Source organism: Rhodamnia argentea, chromosome 7 (assembly GCF_020921035.1).
Source record: "Rhodamnia argentea isolate NSW1041297 chromosome 7, ASM2092103v1, whole genome shotgun sequence".
In the NCBI taxonomy this organism is placed as follows: Eukaryota; Viridiplantae; Streptophyta; class Magnoliopsida; order Myrtales; family Myrtaceae; genus Rhodamnia; species Rhodamnia argentea.
The window spans coordinates 8,329,619-8,351,057 of record NC_063156.1 but is presented as its reverse complement, the minus strand read 5'-3'; the positions used below and the strand labels follow the sequence as shown (position 1 = coordinate 8,351,057).

General features: G+C 39.3%; 2 protein-coding genes across 3 annotated transcripts; one reads left to right on the top strand and one right to left on the bottom strand.

Annotated features, from left to right (window-relative positions):
• Positions 1–664: 664 nt before the first annotated feature.
• On the top strand, positions 665–11,939 carry LOC115752492 (flowering time control protein FPA). 2 transcript variants are annotated; one of them, XM_030690698.2, is made up of 4 exons: positions 667–932; positions 1,303–1,602; positions 8,730–9,916; positions 10,626–11,939. In XM_030690698.2, the coding sequence occupies exons 1-4, from the start codon at positions 930–932 to the stop codon at positions 11,713–11,715; spliced, it is 2,580 nt and encodes an 859-aa protein (XP_030546558.1). In that variant the 5' UTR covers positions 667–929; the 3' UTR covers positions 11,716–11,939. The 2 variants fall into 2 exon arrangements, with proteins under 2 accessions (XP_048139089.1, XP_030546558.1); XM_048283132.1 differs by lacking the exon at positions 1,303–1,602 and having other exon boundaries at positions 665–932.
• A 301-nt stretch (positions 11,940–12,240) lies between these two features.
• Positions 12,241–21,064, bottom strand: LOC115752523. The gene is made up of 22 exons (XM_030690741.2): positions 20,963–21,064; positions 20,056–20,586; positions 19,709–19,959; positions 19,520–19,609; positions 19,181–19,315; positions 18,935–19,053; positions 18,499–18,663; positions 18,027–18,132; positions 17,768–17,873; positions 17,584–17,694; positions 16,150–16,313; positions 15,930–16,047; positions 15,557–15,781; positions 15,076–15,266; positions 14,606–14,773; positions 14,341–14,446; positions 14,067–14,204; positions 13,767–13,925; positions 13,433–13,639; positions 12,940–13,134; positions 12,768–12,839; positions 12,241–12,526 (listed from the first exon to the last, which is right to left on the bottom strand). Exons 1-22 carry the CDS (start codon positions 21,008–21,010, stop codon positions 12,368–12,370), a joined length of 3,564 nt encoding a protein of 1,187 aa, XP_030546601.1. The 5' UTR covers positions 21,011–21,064; the 3' UTR covers positions 12,241–12,367.
• Between the last annotated feature and the right edge of the window lie 375 nt (positions 21,065–21,439).

The following is a 21,439-nucleotide window of genomic DNA, read 5'->3' as shown; positions in this document are numbered from 1 at the left end:
AAATAGGCGTTTAGTCGAATGGTCCAAGACTTATTTGCGAGTGGAATCCCCGATTTATTTTGGTAATGGGAAACCTAAGTTTGCCTTGCAAAGAACAGTGTTTGGACTTATTGCCTGATATTTTTTGCTTGAAGGATAGTTGGTATTTTCTTAACGTCTTGAATTAAACACTCCGACAACATTGTAATTCCGTCCAAATGCTTTTTGGCTTGCAAAAAGACAAAAAGAAAGGACATTGCATCGATATAATAATTAAATTTGATCCAAGCTATCTTCGTATTTGAAATAAGTCTAATATTAGCTTTCAAGCATGGTCGCAATAGCCATAAAAACTCCATCATCGAAATCGGTTATAATATATTAAGATAAATTTGAAGCGAGGTCTTTTTATTTGGTCAAAGTGAGCTTTTAAATCATAAACCCTATCAAATATCTAATAAAATTCTGTCACATTAATCACCATAATGTTTTCATGAATCATTTTTTATATATCTATCATGGCCCATTATGAAATTATCCGGGCAAACCATTGTACGAACTTGTATTATCGACAAAAAGCAAAGAAGAAAAGTGAAGTCAAAGTCAAAGGATAGGCATGAAAGAAAGTCTCGTGCCACGTCACCTTATCAAATCCACGTCAGCAGCGGGCCAGCCGATGCTCCAGATTCTCCAACCCTAGAAAAAACCAGCAGTCTCTCGGCTACTTTCCGAGTATTTTGTGACGTTTTCAGTCCGAGTGCGCGTCTCTGCTGTAGATGCTTCAACCTGCGATCAATCCATTGCTTCAAGCCGATCAGAAGTCCGAGAAGGCGAGAGCGATTCGAATTCGCATTCGCTGCCATTGATTCAATCGCGACGTCGTCCCTCCTTCCCACATCGAGTTCCCAATCCGCTGCGACCTTCTTCATGAAGCTGCCTCTTCTCCGAAGATGGTTAGCGTTCGCCATCCGATGCGCCATTTTGTGATTTTTACTCCGATCAGTAGGTTCTAAGGTCTCGCCGTTCGTTGGTTTCGCTGTCGTGGGTGATGGTTGATTTCAGTCGAATTCAAGTGAAGCGAAGTTGATTGTTTGAGGTTTGTTGTCTAGGTTTTGTGTGAAAGATTCGATCTTCGCGGGATTGAGAGTCACTTCGGATTGGGGTTTTGCCTTTGTTTGCTTGTTGCCTTGCTCATTGTGATTAAGAGTAGACAGTTGAAGTTATTAGATCAATATTAACCTAAGAAGGTCCATTTGACTTGATGGTGTCTCTGCAATCCTTTTGGTGGCTGTCTGATTGCTTTGAAATTGGTTTTGTGTGTAGAGTGGCCGGATAGGAGGAGGAAGGGAGAGGCCTCGGAGACTTGAGGATAGGAACTTCTCGGGGCAGAGCAGTGCGCCTCCGTCTAGACATCTGTGGGTCGGGAATTTATCTCATTCCATTTCTGAAGACGATCTCGTCCGTCCATTTCTGCGGTTTGGAGAGCTTGAGAGTGTTGCTTTTCAACTGGGACGTAGCTATGCTTTCATTAACTTCAAAATAGACGAGGGAGCAATTGCTGCCCTGAAAGCGCTCCAAGGCCTTCCTCTCGCTGGCAGTCCACTTAGAATTGAGTTTGCAAAGGTAGTTAGTCCTGTCCCCAACCTTTGTCACTCTTTAAACTTCAAGCACCTTGTTATGTGGTCGTATTTTTGACTGTATATTTAAGTATTTGTTTCCAATAAATCAAATGGTTTCATTGCCTAAAGACCATTAAGTGTCTCAATTTCTTTCACAAATGCTTATCAAGAATCTGTCCCGACAATATCATCACAACCAAACAGCGTCTCTAAAATCTAACATGTTGAACTAATCCACATATTTCATATCTCAAGAGGTTTGCTCCATTACAAATCATGAACAAGCAGTGTTGCACTTCCAAAAATACATTTGGTTACAGGCAAAAAAATTGTTAATGATCTCCATTCCATCACTCAGTTACAGGAGAAATTGGAAACTTCATCAGGTGCACGGTGCATTGATATTAACTGACAAAAATGAAATTTTGGTTGTTCTTAAACTGCGGCACAACATGCTAAATATGTGATTTTACTTCAATCGAAAGTTATCATGTCAGCACAATATGCATATAGTTCCAATTAGAAGACCAAGAAGAACCTTGGGAAGAAATATGAGAAGCACAACATCTTAATTAGTTAAAATTATATCGAGCTATGACTTTCACACATGTTGGCCTCAAGATAATGAGACGTTCCGCTAAATGCTAGGAGAATCACCTTGGGAAGCGTTTGAACCATGTTTACACATGGTTTATATAATGTTATGATTGTCTTTGTTCTCGATCAAAGGTCAACCATCTGTGATCTGCTTTTACATGCACCCATTTTTCATCCTAGAAAGAACTTATTTGAACTGATACTAATACATTCATGATACATTAACTGATAATGTCCTGTCAGGGGATTTTTTTTTTTTTTTTTTGGACTATTGAACCATTACGATAGAAATATGGCTAGTCTCAGTATACAGGTTTTGCACTAGATACAGATGCAAAAAAGATCTGCAGCAAGTGTAGAAGCCTCTACTTAACATAAACAAGGAAGGAATCAAAACCAATCTAAACTGAAACGCAGTCAGCTCTGGCATCGATGGTAATGAATTTCGCATCTGCTCATAGTTCTTGTCCTTCATAAACTCAACCATTTGTTTGTGGCCAGCTATTTTTGTAAAAAGGCTTACTAGTTCTTTTATCCAGTTTAAAACTCTTGACCTTCTCCATAAAAAAAGAAGTTCAACTGTTATTATAATTGAAAGCCAACAATATAGCCAAATTGCATCAAAGGATCATCCACTCAATCGCTACTTTTCTTGCATAAGCAACAATGCAGGCATTGGGACTTCATATTAGATCGGTGATTTATGGAACGAATAACTGCTTTCTTTTATCTACTTTCACTTTGTTCTGAGGAGAAGGACCTTAAAGAATGTGGCATAAAAATGGGAGACACACTTTCAAGGAAATTTTGGGTGAAAAAAACAATTAAGTGTTCAGTTAGAATCCAGATAGCAATTAAAGCAAATTAAAAAGAGACGAAGGGAGCTGTAGTATGTAGTGCATAAGCTGGGCAATCCCATTGAAGGAAATATCAATTTTCACGATATGGATTCAGCATACATTTAGCAGTTCAAGTTGTAAACTTACGGTAAAGCACCAAGGTTGACTGGAAAAGAATTATCACTCAAGGTATTCCTGAGATCAAGTAATCTGGAGTTCTGTGAGCATATGTAGATGGTGCCCTCATCATATAAAACTACCAATCATGTCACTCAAGGTCTTAATGCCAAAACTCAGTCAGTTTATCACTTTGCAAATTAACTGTAAGAAGCTTCGTCACAATAAGAAATCCCAAAATTGAACCAAGCATGCAAGAGAGATTGAGATGTCCAAAACAATTGTAGCCAACCAGCATCTGATTTAATAAACCTACACCACCTCTCTAATATTTTTTTCAATGAGTTGCAAATGTGCTCCATTCCAAGTGGGGCATTAAAGTGGTTCAATGTTATTTATCATTAACATAAGCGATTTAAAACAAAGTTTTTTCCTGTTCGTTGAACTTGTTTTTCATATGGTAGGCGAACTTGAGCTATATTCAAGGTCATGAATTCGTTATTCAGCTGGAAGAAAAAGTCCCAGAATCTTAAGATATATTATATGCTGTTACAATTGCTACATACGTTGCCTACATAAAATAATTATGCTGCCATCAATGACGCGTTACTTAGTTGGCTTATGAATTTTTTACCAGTCAACAAACATATCCAGTGCAGAAGGTGATAAAATACAATGCAGAAGTTTTGTGTGAGCACATTACATACTATCTCTTTGTGAATGGAGCAGTGCAATTTATGGCAATTTTGTGCCCTCATTTGTTAATCAATACTTGAAATTCTGCAGCCAATTGTTAATTCTGTAGCCAATTGCCAAAGCAAAGCGAGTTTGATACGTTCAAATCTTTTTCAGACTATAATCTGGATTTTCATGAGCAGTCTTAGTAATCTGCTCTTTCCTCATTATTAAAACATGTCAGCAAATCGGTTATTTTAAAAACCTTAAGCTCTTATATTTTGATGTAATTTGTCTACACTCTCTTCAGGCATAAGCCAAACCCTAATGTGACATGCTAGATGTTGACATCACTACTTTAACGTAACTTTAAAGTAACTTTAAAGTTACACTAGTTTTTAGACAAACTTTGACAATAAAATCCAAGAATATATGCATATACATACATCCGAACATACATAATTACACACACACACACACACACACACACACACACACACACACATATATATACGTATGTATGTATGTAAGGATTTCGACTCATTACTATGTTCATAGTGCATATTCTTTTGACAAGCCAAAACACCTATCATGTGCATTTAGCATATCTGTGTTCACATTATGTATGCTGAAATATAAGAGAACAATGAGGACTGATCAGAGTTACCATCCAAATGCTATATAGATTTGTGGTTGAAGTGGCATAGTCGATTGAATTTTAACATGAAGCAGCTTATGAAACAATAAAAAGTGCCATTTGCGTGAAAAGGAGGGGGCGTTTGGTTCAACTACTATAATGCCTAATCGCTTACACTTCCAGATGATTACCCAACTCCTAAATGAGCATTGTAAAAAGACTTGGACTTATTAGGAGTTCGGATAGAATTTTTTAGGTGTTCCAGCAGGTCCATGACATTTGTCCACCAAACCAATGATGGAGCACAAAATGCTATGCATTTCACGGGCTTCTTCCCAAAAAATGTCATCCACCTAAATTTTTTTGTTGCTCTGTGATATGTTGAGTTGATGGATGGATGGATGGATGGATGTGATTCTCCAGGAGGGCCTAAGCACTTATCGAGCTTGGGAGCCTCAACTACCTAACTGTTTGCTCGTAAGCCAAAAGTGAAATGGTACTATGCTTGGAGTCGTATTCCAATAGTTTTTGCATCTCATCAGCCAAAGGGAATCGGGTTACTCAGAACTAGTGAGAACATTCTTATTGAAACATCTATTAAATGGACCTTATTAGTTTCTTGTAGTTGCTCACCGGATACAGAATGTTAGTTTGTAACTATAAGTCTGATGTTCTCTACATGTGTGCAAGTGCGTGTCTTACACGTGTTAAGATGGAGTAATGAAGGGGATACCACTCAGTTGTGGTTCTAGATCGCTACTGCCTTATCAGTAGAGTATCATTTTTCAGGGAACCACTGCTCATTGACATTGTTCATGGCCTAGTCTCAGCTTGTGTAGTCTGATAGTTTAATCCTGTTTGGATGCAATAGTTGGTTTAAGTTAAACCTTTCTACGTTGATAATAGATGCCTCTGTGTGAGTGGTTCACTGTCACTGATTTTGACAACTGTTGATTGCTTGACTCTTTTAAACCAAGCTTTTCCAAGGGGATCTTGTTTTGACCCTCTGTTGTGAGTGTAAAACGAGATCAGTATAAGCTTTTTTACTCCACTTTTGGTGCTAGAGGGAAGGTGTGTTGTATTTATCCTTCCAATTTCGACATTCCAATGTATGAGATCCTGGTCATTATAACGGTATTTAAGTCATAGCACTGTTCTGTGGGGATTGTTCTTTAGCTGTATTGAAACATCTATATTTTCTAATTAAGGGGTCCTAGATAGAAATAGTTCATCTATGGTAAGGAAACTTGTGACTATTCCGACTCTTTTGAGCTTCATTATGATAGTAGTTTCTACTACTTTCAAAATGATGACAACAACCAACCAGCTACCGTGGCCTCTTCTTTTAGTGGGGTTGGCGACATTTGTGTCCTATTGTTTATCAGGTCCCGTTAAATTCATATGGCCGAGACTGTACTTTCTCCCTATGTACATTTGTTGTTATCATTAGGCAGAACAAAAGTACGCATACTTTATATGTTATATAGGTGTGGACGAGGGAACTAGTTTCTCGAATATTGATTGTGAATGTTACGCACTGGTCAGAACATTCTTTAAACAGTTAAGCTGGAGAAAAGAAAGTAGAACAGTGTTTCTTGAACTACTGCAGCATCGGTTTAATGGAGTTATGAACTTCCTTCCAATATTTGAATGGTTATAAATTGGAATTACAATTGCATTTTGAAAGCAAAAGCAGCTATGGATAATATTGCCGAGAAGGCCCCTGGGCTTGCCTGCCTCTCTCTCTTTTGACTAAAACCATATGGGTCATTGTTTCACACATTGAAACTATCTTAACAAGCGTCCGTGATCTCTAATAAGATTGGCATAGAAAACACAGTTTCCCAATGCTCTTCTCCATTGGCTCTAATTCTAGTAGCAATCTGTCTTAAGTGGATTGGATATCTGAAGCGAAACTAATCTAATCATCTAACGAGAGTTTTATTCTTTTTGTTTTTGGGGGGGTTGGTGGTTTGGCGTGGGGGAGTGGGTTGAGAGAACTGATCTAAATAATTGATGCTTTTTCTCTGAAAGATTCTGTTGAATTTTCTTGTTTGTCTGGCAGTATTATTTGTTAGTTGATGTTTAACTTCATAAGTTATTCTTCTTAAGTCACCCGGTGCTCTTTCGTTGTTCTTGAACAAAGATGTGTTCCCTGTTCTCTCTGTTGGTGGTCCATGGAAAATTATTCCTGTTGGGATCAGTATGTATACGAGCTTGGTAGTGATTGTTCAATTCAATGCCTTTAGGGGATATTTACCGAGGATGTCATAGCAAGACATCTGAGAGTCCCATTTCACATGGTTGAAGCCAGATATCTGGCATAAGTGAGCTGCTGAATTTATGACAAGCAAAAGTTAAATTACTAGCAGTCTCAAAGCTGTGTTTTTATTGGAAAAGTTGGTATCTTTGCTGTAGTTATTGTTAATTGTTCTGTAGGAGAAATCGGATACTTGGTGTATATGATCCTCTCTGTTGCTTGTTGTCCAAAGAATTTAAGCTAAAAATTTCATGGGTTGGATTTTGGAAGTATCTCTTTCCTCTGACTCAGGTGTTCTACTGAATCTATATCAGTCTTTAGATGACACAGTGATTTATGTGCTGCAATCTTCTAGGTTGATATTCATTTTTTGCGGAAGTAGTCGTATGAGATTCTTGTTAAGAATCTTTGAAGAATATCTGTCCCATTTTCCACTGCTTATATTATAGAAGTCCAGGGTTTGTAACAATTAAGGGTGGGTTACCATATGGGCCACGACTTAAGTGTAATTTATTACAAATTTCTTTTGTTAGTATCAAGCAAGACTTTTGTGAAATTAGAAAATTGGTTTTTAATCACATATTACAATGATTTATGACGGGATAAATGAAATATTTGCACCAAAAAAGAATACTCATTCCTAGGGTAGAGTCCCTATCCCTTATTATGGTCTGCACAGCAGACTGCAAGTAAAGGATTTCTGACCTTTGAAGAGAAAAAAAAACACTTGTTCTCTAGCATTCATTGAAGAAGTTGACACGAGTGTTTCGGAATGAGAATATATTGGCATTTGAGAAAGGATACCTTAGGAAGTGAGTGATTGGAGAAGAGGTCACTCAAATCTCATCAAATTTTGAGCTGGTTGGAGAACCGTGATATCTGGGTGCTCTAGTAAGTATGCGACACAACTCTGGGGTAGGCCTACGTGTCAAAAGAGCGAGAGAAAACTTTAGTAGGACAGGTCTGGAAACTATATCAGATTACCTTGGATATATGTCCCTCGTGAGGGACACAATCCTGGATACGATGCATTGACATGGAGGCTAAGTCGAGAAAACCTTTGTGCTATTGATGTTCTACTATTGTGGACGTATGGTCTATTCACTTTTAGCAGTAGAAGAACCAATAACCATACTTTTTATCTGGCAAATCTTCTGTGTTTGTAATATCAATTCATGTCCTCCAGCCAAAAGAAAAAAACAAAGAATCATGTCAATTTTGTTATTCGAGGTTATTTTCTGTTAAAATTCGGTCAGATACTCTCCTGGCAAGTAAGATGTCTGTCAAGTTCGAAGTTTCCCAATAACTCACATTGTGTTTATCATTATCATGCAAATATTTGATATTCACTTGCTGTTCTCTCTACAGGAATAGTCTCACCTTCAGTGTCATGCAAAAGTTCTTCAGCAATTCCTTAGTGTTACCCTTTGAAAATTTGTTGAGGCTTTCTGCTTTCTTTCATTTGGAATAGACTGATTAGGCTCTCCCCATTTGATGCAAGTTGATGAAGCGGAACGGATGTTCGTTCTGATTGCACATGCTTCCTTATTTCGTCTTTTGAACAGTTTTTTTCTCTATTGTGACCCGTTACAAAAAATCCATACTGATGTACTGGCTAAGGACGAGAAAGGTAGAACTGGTATCCTGTTTAATATTCTTTTTGCTTTACTTGATACCTTTTTGGCTGGTCAATAGAAGATCTACTTGTTCAAGGGAGTTAAAAAGAAAGTAATTGCTTCTTCAAGTGTTTATCACAATTTTATCTCATTGGCTCAAGCACAAAGGCTTACCGCATCTCAGAAAGTATTGTCTTGTGATATGTGTCTTGATTGTATTTGTTCCTTTATTGGCTCTCTCATTCAGTTTCAAGGTTTTCATGTGCTACAACTGTAGCACAATAATTTTTTGTACGATGAATGTTGCTTGTTCAATTTTTGGTTTTATATTCTAGTGGTAAAAAGTTCTGTTCAATTTTCTTCTGAGTTGACATCATCTTCTTATCTCAGGATAAGTCCTCTGCCCCGTCACACAATGACGAGTATTTTGAACATTATAGTGAACAACGCCCTTCATCGAGGGAATCTCCTCTCTTGCAAAAGGACTCTAGGGTTCGGCATTCTAGTCCTGATCCATTTCATCCCGATAGACCCAAGATGAACGATAAAGCTGCAGAACCAAGCGAGGTTTTATGGATAGGATTTCCAGCTTCACTGAAGGTGGATGAGACAATATTAAGAAAGGCCTTCTCGCCATTTGGTGAGATTGAGAAGATCACCACGTTTCCAGGGCGCACTTATGCCTTTGTTCGGTTTATAAATTTAATATCTGCTTGCAGGGCAAAAGAGACTCTCCAAGGAAAGTTATTCGGAAATCCCCGTGTGCATATATGTTTTGCGAAGAATGAATCAGGTTCATCCAGTGCTGGAAGGAGCTCGATAAGTGGTCCTCTCTCTCCCCGTTACCAATCCAATGGTCGCCGTGGATCTTCGGAGAGCTTTTGGCACGATATGGACAATGGTAGCTTAACTGGAAATCCTAGTGTCAGGTCTCCTCATACTTTGACAGACATGGATTCCGAAGGTCATGATGGTTATGAATTCAGTAGGAAGGGTAATATGAGGGGGAGTGGTTTTAGTTCCCTGGAGCACAGAAGATTTGGAGAAGAGGAGTCTGAATTGAGGCCATCACGTAGTGTGTATGAATTCCGTGGCAGTCCAAAGAGAGATTGGGATGCTCACCTTTCCTATCCTACTCAAGGATTTTCTCAAAGAGGTACATTTTATGAAGATCAATGGGACTTAACGGAGGAAGTCGACATCCTTCATGGGCCAAAGAGGATGAAGAGTAATGCTTATCCTCTTGACAATGAGCTACCAGAGTTTCAACTCTCTGATTTAAGACGTGAGAATCAAGCTTTTCCTCATGTGTCATCTGACTCTGTTCGATCTGATCCCTTTGGCATTGAGTACGAGCAGATGGTCAGAAGGAGCGACCATCCAAGAGCCTCTTACGGAAATATCCAGATAGGTTCTGGTTCACTGCCAACAGTTAATGTTGAGAGGAAAAGAATTGCTCCAGAGATTAAACAGTCTTCAGTAAAAGAGTGGAAATGGGAAGGTACCATAGCAAAGGGAGGATCTCCTGTGTGTCGTGCTCGATGCTTTCCCGTGGGAAAAGTGCTTGACATCTTGCTGTAAGTGTATTAATCCTTTTTAGTGCCGTTCTGATTTAAGGGGGTAAGTCTTTTCAGCTGCCCATGCAGCTTACTCCAGCACTGCCTGATGTATGCAATTTGGATCCCACTTTAGTAGAATGATGGCTTGAGATTGGCAACCGTAACATGGTGTGCATATTATTATTGGGTCTTGAACTCTATGTTTTCAATACTGTTTGACTTTTAAATTTAACTGTGTTTACTATTTGAGAATTAGTGGTCCCTACTAATTTTCAGCTTACAAAGATTTTAAACTCGACTTTCTATATCTTTTCTAGATATTATGATCCCATGAAGCAAATTCATCTAAAAACGAAGGTGCTAAATTTACATATTTCGTTCAACAAATAAAACAGAAAGTTTCCCATTAGTTGTGTCACGGAATCAAAATTGCATTTGTGCCTTTTGCGAAATGTGGATAACCAAATTATGAGTTAAACAAGCATAGTCAGCCAGTTATGCTTTTCCTCGGTAAGGAGCTCATACATTGTCTTTCTCAGTCAATGATGTCTACTTTGTGAATTTTTTACACTGCTAGGAGATGGACCCCCTGAAGTATTTTGGGGCTCCTGCGCCCATGCCCCTTAACCCAAAATCACCCTAAAAGTGCTCTAAAGGAATTGATGTCAATTTTCTATTACATGTTCTCACTGCATCTTGAATCTCAATTAATGTTCTCGTAATGCAGGCCTAAGTTCTTGGATTGCACTGCTAGGACTGGTCTTGAGATGCTGGCAAAGCATTATTACCAAGCATCCGCATCTTGGGTTGTCTTTTTTGTCCCTGGAACTGATGCTGATATTGGGTTCTATAATGAGTTTATGCATTATCTGGAGGAGAAGCAGCGAGCAGCTGTTGCTAAGTTAGATGAAAGAAACACTTTGTTTCTCGTGCCTCCATCTGACTTCTCAGAAAAGGTACTAAAAGTACCTGGAAAATTAAGCATATCTGGTGTTGTACTGAGATTGGAACAAACTGGTTCCAAATTTGGCGATGTTTACCACCCAGATGAGATCGATTCTTTATATCCAAAGCCATCAACACCTTCAGGGACACAATTTCTAGAAACAAGTAAACTGGGGCCTGGAAATCGATATTTTGCAGTTGATGCAGCTCCTGCTCCATTTTCAATACCACTGAATGCTGGAACTAGTAAATATGTTTCTCACGGTGAGGACATGGATGAATATCTGCCCCAGCAACAAAACCTTCTGCAGTCAAACTCGCACTATCTGGCAACCTCATCAGGCACAAGAAGTGCACAATCACAACTTCCGAGCAGCACATTTGATTCTATACCAAGGATGGTGCAATTGCGTGCAAACTCTGGACTTCCTTTATCTGGTAATAACAATATGCCTGTTCAGGATAGGGAAGCTCTGGTTCAATCATCAACACCTCTTCCGTGCCTACAACCAGAACAAATTTCTCAGTTGGCATCTCTTCTTGGACAACAGAGGCATTCTGGAAGCATTCCAAATATTTCCAGAGGAAAGTCAGATGGTTATGCTTCCCAGGATGTGAAGGTGACTTCTTCTGAGCTTCCAGTGTCTCATTTTGGTGAAGTCCAGCCGTTCCACCAGCAGCAGCATCCGGAGCATCTATTAAACCTATCTGCTGCCTCGAAAGAGCTTCATGCTGGAGCTCAGGGGAGTCAACAGATGTCTAGTACCGGCTCGCAAGAAGCTGAAGCAGATCCCCAGAAACGTCTCCAAGCAACGCTGCAGCTTGCAGCTGCTCTTCTTCAGCAGATCCAACAAGGCAACAAAGGTTCTTAGATAGGCAAACATATGTCTAGGTGGCTTAAATGGTGTTCAGCTAAGGACATGGAAGGGGTGATGAAACGGTATGCGTAGCAATAATGCAGGAAATATCATCACTAAGTATAGGTTTCCCCTGGATAGAATTGTCATTCTGCTGTAACTTCCTGCGGTGATGATTATGTGCTCTCTTTTTCGCTTGACTGACAAGGTGTTGGTTTAGTAAGTTATAAATTTGTTCATTTTGGTCCTTTTAGCTCTCAATGCATCCGTTTAAAATCTCATTAGTAGTCTCCACCTCCGACCCATTCCTTCTTTTGATTGGCCATCGTATAATACTCCTTAAGGGATAAAGTCCGCACTCTGCAGTCTCAGAGTCCCAATTACCTTCTGATTACTATCAATAAATAATTAGTGATGCACAAATCAAATGAGATATATGCATGTTTCCCCTTTTGTTATGCAGAAAGCTTGGCAGAGTTTTAAGAATGGCTTTAGATGGTCGCCAGTACTGTTCATGATGCAAACAAGTAGATCATCACGCAACAACAAGAAAATGAACCTTTATTGACAAAAAATAAAGTTAGTGATATTTGAGCTCTAAAATGTGGTCCTGTACACTCTGCTAAAATGAACAAATGACCGATTAACCAAAAAATTGACATAATAGCTACACATAGAAATAACTCGATGAATCTGCAGCATTTGCGGTGTCTCTGCAGAGTATTGATCGAGCTTCAGTCACTGAGCGAGGGGGCTCAAGATCCTTTTCTTGAAGGGCATTTCCTAATAATCGTTGCATTTGAGAAGCAAATGTATCGTCCAATATCTAGAAAGGAAGGAAAGAAAAGCTTATTAGAACATGGAATAGCTCTTTCTTTAGAATAGAGACAGGGTACGTTATGGGTCAACCGGCAAAAATAGTAGTTTGATATGCACTAAATATTTGTTTGAGCAATTGCCACAAAGAAATTAAGAAAAAGTGCATGTTTTAAACAAAATGAAAATTTTCCGGCAGCTTGTGCATTGACATGCGTAAAGGGATCTGAAAATGGATACAAGGCACGTACCACAAGAGCATAATACGATCCATTATACCATACTCGGTTTTCTTTCCTGCCCTCGAGAAACTTCAAAACAATCTGGTGTGGCAGCATCATGATATAGAAAGTATAAATACAGTTCACATCTAATTTAACATAAAATTGTTCAAAACGTTGATATCAAGAATAATGCGCTAACCTGACCCATCCGGTCCCATAGCCCACGACTTGTTGCGACAAATATTTGACTTGAGAAGACCTCATTTAAGTTCGTTATCGAGTCAATGAGTTGGGAACTCAGCATTTGCATTCTTTCACGGATCTCAACCTCTCCATCTTCTTCCTTTGTTTCTTCTAGAATCCTTTTCAACCGTGTGCTGCGGTTTTCTTGCATCTATAGACAGACATGTTTAGAATCTAGTTAGAGCTTAAAGATTCTTAAATCAATTGTAGCCGTTCTCAATTTTTCGTACTTCAGGAATTTGCTTGTAATTAAACATGTAAGTAGAACAGCTTGGAGCAATAAACTTAGAGGAACCAAGAAAAATAGCTCGATCACATTTAATACTTTTAAGTTCTTTAGATGTATTCTATATCAAGTCCAAAGTTGATATGTATGCGAGTTACTTGGATGAATCTTAATGTTTATCTCCTCAACTACTACATCTGCAGGAAAAGTGACAGACACTTACATGGCTGACAAGCTTTCCTACTGTTGCTTGCAAGTAGTTCTTGTATTTCGTTCTCAGCAGAACTGTGATTCCATTCATCTGTTCTCCGAACAGTGACTTCTTATCTCCAGTCACTGGTACGTAGGATGCCCAACACTTCAACATGTCCTCCACTCTACAGTGTAGAACATCTAGTATTCTCTTTATGGTGTTGAGGAATATCCCCAACTGAAAAAAGAACCAAATGTCAAGCTCTCAACCTTGTAGTGAAAGTAATCCCTTGTTTCAGAAAAACTTGAGTTAACGGTAACTAATACAACAGAATGTTGATGTTGTATGTATTTAAAGTACTTGCCTGGCTGGGAACAGAATATACTGCTGTTGATTGTCGTCTTGTCAGCTTTTGAACTTGCATATTCAGCCTCTTTGGGATGCTGTCTTTTAACGGAGTCAAGATCTCATTATATTGCTTCTCCAGTGCTTTTATAATTGCCCGTTCCACATCCGCAACGGCCTTTTTAATTAAGTGAAAAAAACATCAGTTGATACATTGATCACAAGGTCGCATGTAAGTTGTTATTGCATTCCTATTTAGCCAAGACTTGCATTCATATGTGAGACTTGCTCTCAACTCTAGGACAGGAGTAGTGCTTACATTTTCCAGAATGAGAGAGTATTGCGGCCAATGATTGATCACTACTTCATACTCAGTAAGAACGTTTTTCATTTTCTCATACATCTCCTCCGCAAAAGGCGAGGTGAAATAATTTGTCATTACTCCTGACCATGGAACCTGCAAATATGCATCAAATGAAATTGATTGAGAAATAAGTAACTTCTTTCGCACAACAAGTAAAACTTGTCCAGGTTAGAGAGATCTGGCATGTATGCTAATGGCTAATTAAGCTGATGCATTTCAAGAAAGATACCTTTTCTGCTTTGCAGAGTTCCAGCAAGTTCTGTTGCATATCCTGTACCCACACCATAATATAACCGTCAAACAAGTTCCGCGAGTCAAGTCCATCCTGCACTGGACTGCAGTACGAGCGTGTCAAACAAAAATTCCATCTTCTAATAGGATATGATCAGTTACATCCTCAAAGTTCTTAATGCATTTGCAAATCGTGCCTTTTTTTTTTGTCCTCCTGACTACACAAATCTTTACTACGATAGAGCAAGTTTTCTTTCACAAACCTGATGTTCCAAGACTCGAGATTCCTCTCAAAATCAGCAGTGGCCTTTAAGAGTTCATTTACGTGTGGCAGTGGACTAGATGGAGGCCATGCAGCAAGAAAAGCACTAATCCTCCTGTATAGCTCGGTACTGTACACAGCAGCTGCAATGTTCGACAGGTCAACTGAACTGGAACAGAGCAATTATGTTAGAATCCCAATGACATAAGCAGTATGGACTTTTGGCAGGTGAGCTTCTGGACAACACTTTTCAACTTACATTAAGCTAAATTTATGATCTCAAGCACACTCTGCATCCCACAAAATGTTGTATCGATCGATACCATGAAGAACTATTTCAAATGACTGTGGAAAATATAGAATTATTCCGTCTGCTTCTGATTCCTGTCTAGTACTATCCTTCTTGCTGATTATATCCAAACTCCAAATCACATTTTCTTGCAGTAGTAAGTTCACAAAAATTTTTAGTACCTTGGAAGTATATGCTGGTTGTGGATCTTGATATCTGCTTGTATCTCATTACTTAAATTGACACACAAATTCTTCATCTTAAGATATGCTGTCGATATGGTGACTTGATCAACTAGAAAAGTGTCAGAGTTGCTTGACACGAATTCATCCGTCTCTAACATATGCTTCCAACACCTCTTCTTAGCAGCAGTCTGTAAGAGGTTGAAACAAAATGAAGTCATGATATGCATATTTGTAAGCAGAACTAACAAATTGATGACATCTATGTAGAGAGTTTATCTCGAATAGGATGACCTATATACCCTGGCCACTTGTATTAAGCCATGAATATCCTAATATCTGAAACTTCCCTTGTGTGACTTAGAACCCAAGGTCTTCTGTCAAAACATAATAAAGAGCTGAATCTCCCTAGCTGAAGTTGTTGGTCAAACCATAAGTCTAATGATGCATTATTCTATGCATCTTTTGAAACATTATTTACCTGCAAATAGTTCCTCAGCATATTCTGTGCATCTACAGCAAGAATATCATGAAGGAGGGTAAAAACTTGGACGGCAGGAGCAAGAGCTGGCGCAGCAGATTCTTGCGTTGACCCAAGCAAGTCTACTAAACCGGTGGCTGAGTTTTCATTGAGCGATTTGTAGTTCTCGAAAACACTTGCAATTAGACCCTCGATTTGGGTTTCACAATCCAGGAGAATACCTTTCTGCAATACAGGCAAAAGATGCAACATTTAAGGGTTTGTCAGGATGCTCTCCTAAGTAAAGTTTTGTAAGACGAATTTGACCCTAACCAACAGCCCAAACAGGATAGATTAGTGAGTTGGAAGTTTAATATCTACTAAAGAAACTCACCTCCTGCCTTGTCAGGTTCTTCTCACCCTTTGCCTTTATAATGGGTACAAGTAATTCATTCACAAGCTCTAAGCAGCCTTTTGTTGGAGTTGCCACATTCATAACTTGCAAAAGATATCTGATAGAAAACTCAGAGTAAGTAGAGAGAAATTAGCGTAAGGCAAAAGTAGAGAGCAAAATTCAAATCAAAATATTGCTTTCAAGTTGACTCAATTGTTACCTCAACTTAGTATATGATTCTGACACTTCATAATAATTTGCAAATTCAGCTAACAACCACTTCCATGGCCCATAAATTCGCAAGTTCCGAGAATGAAAATGTTGTGCCCGCATAGCAGCATCGAGCACTAAATCGTAAGCTAAAGTTTCCACGACAGGTCCACTCTGGAATTTGGTAACATTTACTTAAACAGTTGCATCCACAGTTTATCAGCAAGAGTGCTTTTAGGGAACTTTGGCATTCAAATGCAGAACAGTACATGAAAGATGGAGAAAGGTACGAGTTCTCTTGTTATCTTCTTCAATTTTTTTTTCACTTCCAAAATATCACAACCTTTCATTATGTTTGTTCCTCTTTCCTTTTTTATCTTCTCAAACTGACCAAGTCTAAGTGCATCCTATCAGAGAAGGGACATGCATAAATAAACACATGAGTAAGCTACAGAAATGAATCGAGAGATAATGTTTGTTGCTCTCCTGAGAAATTATAGAATTGGAAAGCACTTGCCTGATATATTCTTTGTTGCTCAATTCTAACTAGATGGGGGCTTCTTATTGCTCAAAGGCGGTTATATACAGCAAATTCTTGTATTTCTTTCTCAGTGTTCCATAAATTCTATTGACATTTCATGCCAGCACATGGTTAACTTGAAAACCGCTATTTGAACCCACCATACAAAGAGTAAAATTTCGTCAAGCCCAAAAAAGTGCACACTAAGTATGAATGACTATTACCGAGGCAATGTGAAGAATTATAGTCAACTGTTGTTACTGCTGATGTTGTATTGTACCCAGCAATTAAGGGACAACTCCATCTATTACAATACCTTTAAAAGATCATTTTGATAGAAAATACCTTTAAAAGATCATTTTGATAGCAAAACATGAGTAATTGCTGGGTACGGTACAACATCTGCAGTAACAACAGTTGACTATAATTCTTCACATTGCCATGGTAATGGTCATTCATACTTAGTAGATGTCTGGGGATTAACATGTTTCAATCTACATCATATCTGGCTATGCTCTAAAGGGGGAGGAATCTCGTTTGAGGGCCATTAGGCATCTACTTCGCTAATGGTTCACTCATGATCTTTCAAAGGTATTGTAATAGATGGAGTTGTCCCTTAACCTTGAAGATGTCTGGTGATTAACATGTTCCAATCTACATCATATCTGGCTATGCTCTAAAGGGGGAGGAATCTTGTTTGAGGGCCATTAGGCATCGACTTCGCTAGTGGTTCGCTAATGTTCTTAGCAAGTCAGTGTCTGCAAAATTTGCATGAAGCGAACTTGAAAGAGCTACAGTTATCTAAAGTTACTCATATATAAGGCTTATGTTGTTAATTAACCCTTTCCAACTTGAAAAAGAAATGTAACAAAAAAAGAATGATGAGAAACTCGAATCGCATTCTGCTAAGAGATAACTCAAAACCTTTATATGGTGAGTCTCGTCAGATGTACTAGTGATAGCAATGGAAAGTTGGATCTTCCCCACACATTCATGATCATCATGGTATATCGGCCACCATCGTAGTTTGTCACTCTGCAAAATGTATAATTAGTCATGTAATGGAAGCATAGAATAGCGCATGAAGCCATAGATCAAATGTGCATACAGGGTTGTCAGTCAAGGATGAAACTGGAATGGTGGCCCGACCAAGGAAGGACTTTTTCGTATCTTGCACTTCCACCAGAAGAGCATCCCCTTGACTCTCTGGGAAGCTGAAATAAGTCCAAGACCACATCTATAAATAATCACACTAGTACCTTGGCCATTGACAATTAAATAACGTACCCATGACCACAATTTCGCTGTGTAATAGATATATGAGTTTCAGGTGCTCCTAGAAGCCACAACGATAAGCAACCACTTACAAAACATGGTAATCTCCACATCCAGGGTGCAAGCAAATTCCAGAATCGGTTTCAGCTTGAGGATCATCTGAAGAACTCTTGAGTTGGAACAAGCACGCAAGGGGCTCTGCAAAGGTGCAAAAACATCATTTACACATCAGCAGAAACTCAAGAATTAAGTTCCTGATATCATGATTCATTATTGCAGGGGCAAACTCAAACTATCATTTGTTGCTCAAACCTCACTTACCCTTCTTTGTTGCATAAGGGAATTCTGCCGTTCATATTGAGGCAAAAGTTAGAATTTAATAAGAAACGAAGCCCATAGAAGTTTTTTACCGTATTTATGCAGATCCTCCTACATATGCTGAAGCTTATTATTTTAGTCTTATGCGTTTGCAGACATTGATTATCCGACAAGTTCCGAACCACATTTTGCTGTTTGAAAACAAGAACCAACATGTCTTTAAATTCTAGTTATAAGATAACGAACCTTCTGGTGTGATTGTGAATGAGGCCAGTTTAAGAGAATTCATTCCAGTTTTGACAAGCGAGGAAACGTGTCTGACGTACTCTGCTCCTGCTTGCAGATACATGGCACTCCGCTGCGAATATGCGCTCTTAAGCTTCCTCCTCGGGACAATTCGAAGTCTTCTAACTGACACATCAAACAAATACACGCTTCAGTCTCACAGGCATCTTTACATTGACTGATTGCTATAGATGATATTAAATTAAAGGATGTCTATTTTCTTTATTTTCAGTCGTCCTCTAGGTCCAGGCGTGTGGGCAAAATTTTGCTCCAAACTTTGGTATTTGAAATATCAATTTAGAGAAGAGAAGGAACTGGAGTGATAGTTTTCCAATTTGATTCACATTTGACAGGCATATATTCTGAAGTTACTGGAATGGAAACATCAAAACCGCACCTTCAACTCTTATCTTGCCAACAATCTTTTTTCCCTTCAAAGGGCAAGACTGCATACTCTTTGTCCTGCTCCCTTCTTTTAATTTTACACTCCTTGGATGCAACAAAAACTTCTGTAGTCTGCATAATTTAAGGATGATGGACATGGACCAGTTCAGAATTCCAAGTAGAATTTGAACTGAGACTCCAGTGAAAAAAGTAGTTACATAAATAAATAACATTTGGTGGAAAGCTAAAATTAGGCTACCCAAACGCATTGCGCAGGACAAGGCATTCGTCCCGCAGAAATTCAGGTGCCTCTGTACAGCCCCTTGCCCATGCATATAGACATAAGCGAATACATGCATCATATGCTACAAGTGTTTGCCAAGCATATTGACCGCTGCAGTAATCACAAGTACGAAACCATTAGGAAACAGATAAAATCTGACATGTAGAAAGACAAAAGCAGAATCACTTTAGCACAATGCCAGGGACTGGTAGAAGCTGGTGTGTCATAGAACAAAGAATTAAAAAAACTTGATACTTAATATGAAGCCATCAGAATGAGAACACGTGAACTGGGAATGGTCAATGGAAACCATACCTGGCACTGTAATAAGGTGAATGATCCAGTGAGTTTGTCTGCTGATGCGATATCTGTACTTCCTTCTCATCCTGAATGGTATTTCTCACTCTGTGTTTTGTTAAGGAATCTTGGTTAGGTATCGCAATGCACAAAAAGGTAGACACTAAGATAATAATTCTTACCATGGACTTTACATCCACAAAGTACCTTTCGCCGATCTCTTCAAGTATTTCACTTGCTCCCCAATCTGCTGTATCTTCAACAAACTCCGAGTTCTCAGAAAAATGTAGTGCATTACCAGTCTTGGCGACATCTACTGATCCTCTGAAAGCTTCCTCATGTTCACTTTCAGCTTGAAAGCTCTTCTCTTCAATTCCATCATCCAGTATAGGAGGTGCACTAGGAGTCCCCAAATCTGATACGCCACTTTCCACAACATTCACATGAGTCATGTTTCTCTGCAATCAATTACAAATTGACAACCATTAGTCCAACTGCCATATTGCTAATATTTACATCAGATTAAGTGATTTGAAGGATCATCTCGCGCCCACATTGCGTAGTAGAACTCGCTCTCGAAGCATATGGCTGCTCGCAGGTGCCGATGTCAGACCACTCGGAGCACAGGTCCTCATTCCTAATCCTCCATCTGATGTATGTCTTCTACAAGTCCCGGGCACTTCAATTTTGAGATTCTCCATCGCCAACCCTCTGTTCAAAGTTCGCCCCGTGCCGGATGTTACTCTCGCGTGGGGCATAGGGCCAAACACTTCTTCCTCATCGTATCGGTGGAGAACTGGCTTCAATGAATCGTCTTCTTCATCAGTGTAGGAGCAATCCATATCATCCGGGGTAGAAGCCACACTTTCCTCATCACTTCCCAAATCGTCATCGCCTTTTCCCAGATGGGGAGCTATGACGCTGTGAGGCGTGAGAAGACCCGAGTGAAATTTCAGTGGAGGTAAAATGTGGGTTGACATGTAACTGTTGCTGCTGAACCCTAGAGGAGATTTAGGAAATGGGTCTACTCCGCTGGGCTTCTCCGTTAAAGGAGAGCGAGGAGGTGCTTCTCCTACCTCTGATCCCTGCAAGCCATTAATCAAGAACATGATATGCCAAGGCAATTTAAGGACAAAAATAACCTTTTTTCACTGAATTACCGTAGTTCTTTCTCTTTTATGATGTTGCTATGGTTTCTCTATTACTGATCTTTGCCAATATTACTTAAAAAAGGCAACAATTCATCAACGCAAGATAGCTGCAGACGAGAGAGGAACTCTCGTGGCCGTCAAGGTTCAAGAACAAGAACCTCGAGAAAGGGGGTGGGTGTCTAATTTCACATACTTTCCTTCAAATCCGGTAATTGAGACAAGAACACCGCAGGGTAGAATCAAGAAAAGCTGATCATCTGAAGAACGTCTGAGGCTCACATGGACAAGAAAAGTGAAGAGCCGGAGTTACCTGCTTCACCCAGCTGATTGCGCCCTCGTCCAACCCGTCGGTGAACATCCTCTCCACAGACAGATGATACGCGTGTGCAGAGAGAGAGAGACTGAGAAAGCGTGGGGAGAGAGATGTCGCGTGGTCCAACTACACAAGAAGAAGAAGAGGCGGAGGAGGAGGTGGAGCGCTCCTAAAAGTATTTTAAACGTGAACGGCTAGTTTTGAAATTAGTTTTGCTTTTCTCCTCCTTAATTTTTGCTTATTGTTTGAAGGAAAGAGCGATGATCCGCTGCTTCCTGTTCTATTTCAATTCGTTGCGCTCTCGTCTACTTCCTTTTTCTCTGTTTTTCATTTACTTTTCTTTTCTTTTCTTTTTTCTTTTTTTTTTTTAAGTTATGGTGGGGGAGGAGTTTTGAGCCGACCATATTAATTAGCGGGCCGATGTTACGCCGCGCGGAAAGGGTCTCTTGTCCTAAGCTTGTCGAGTGAACCAAA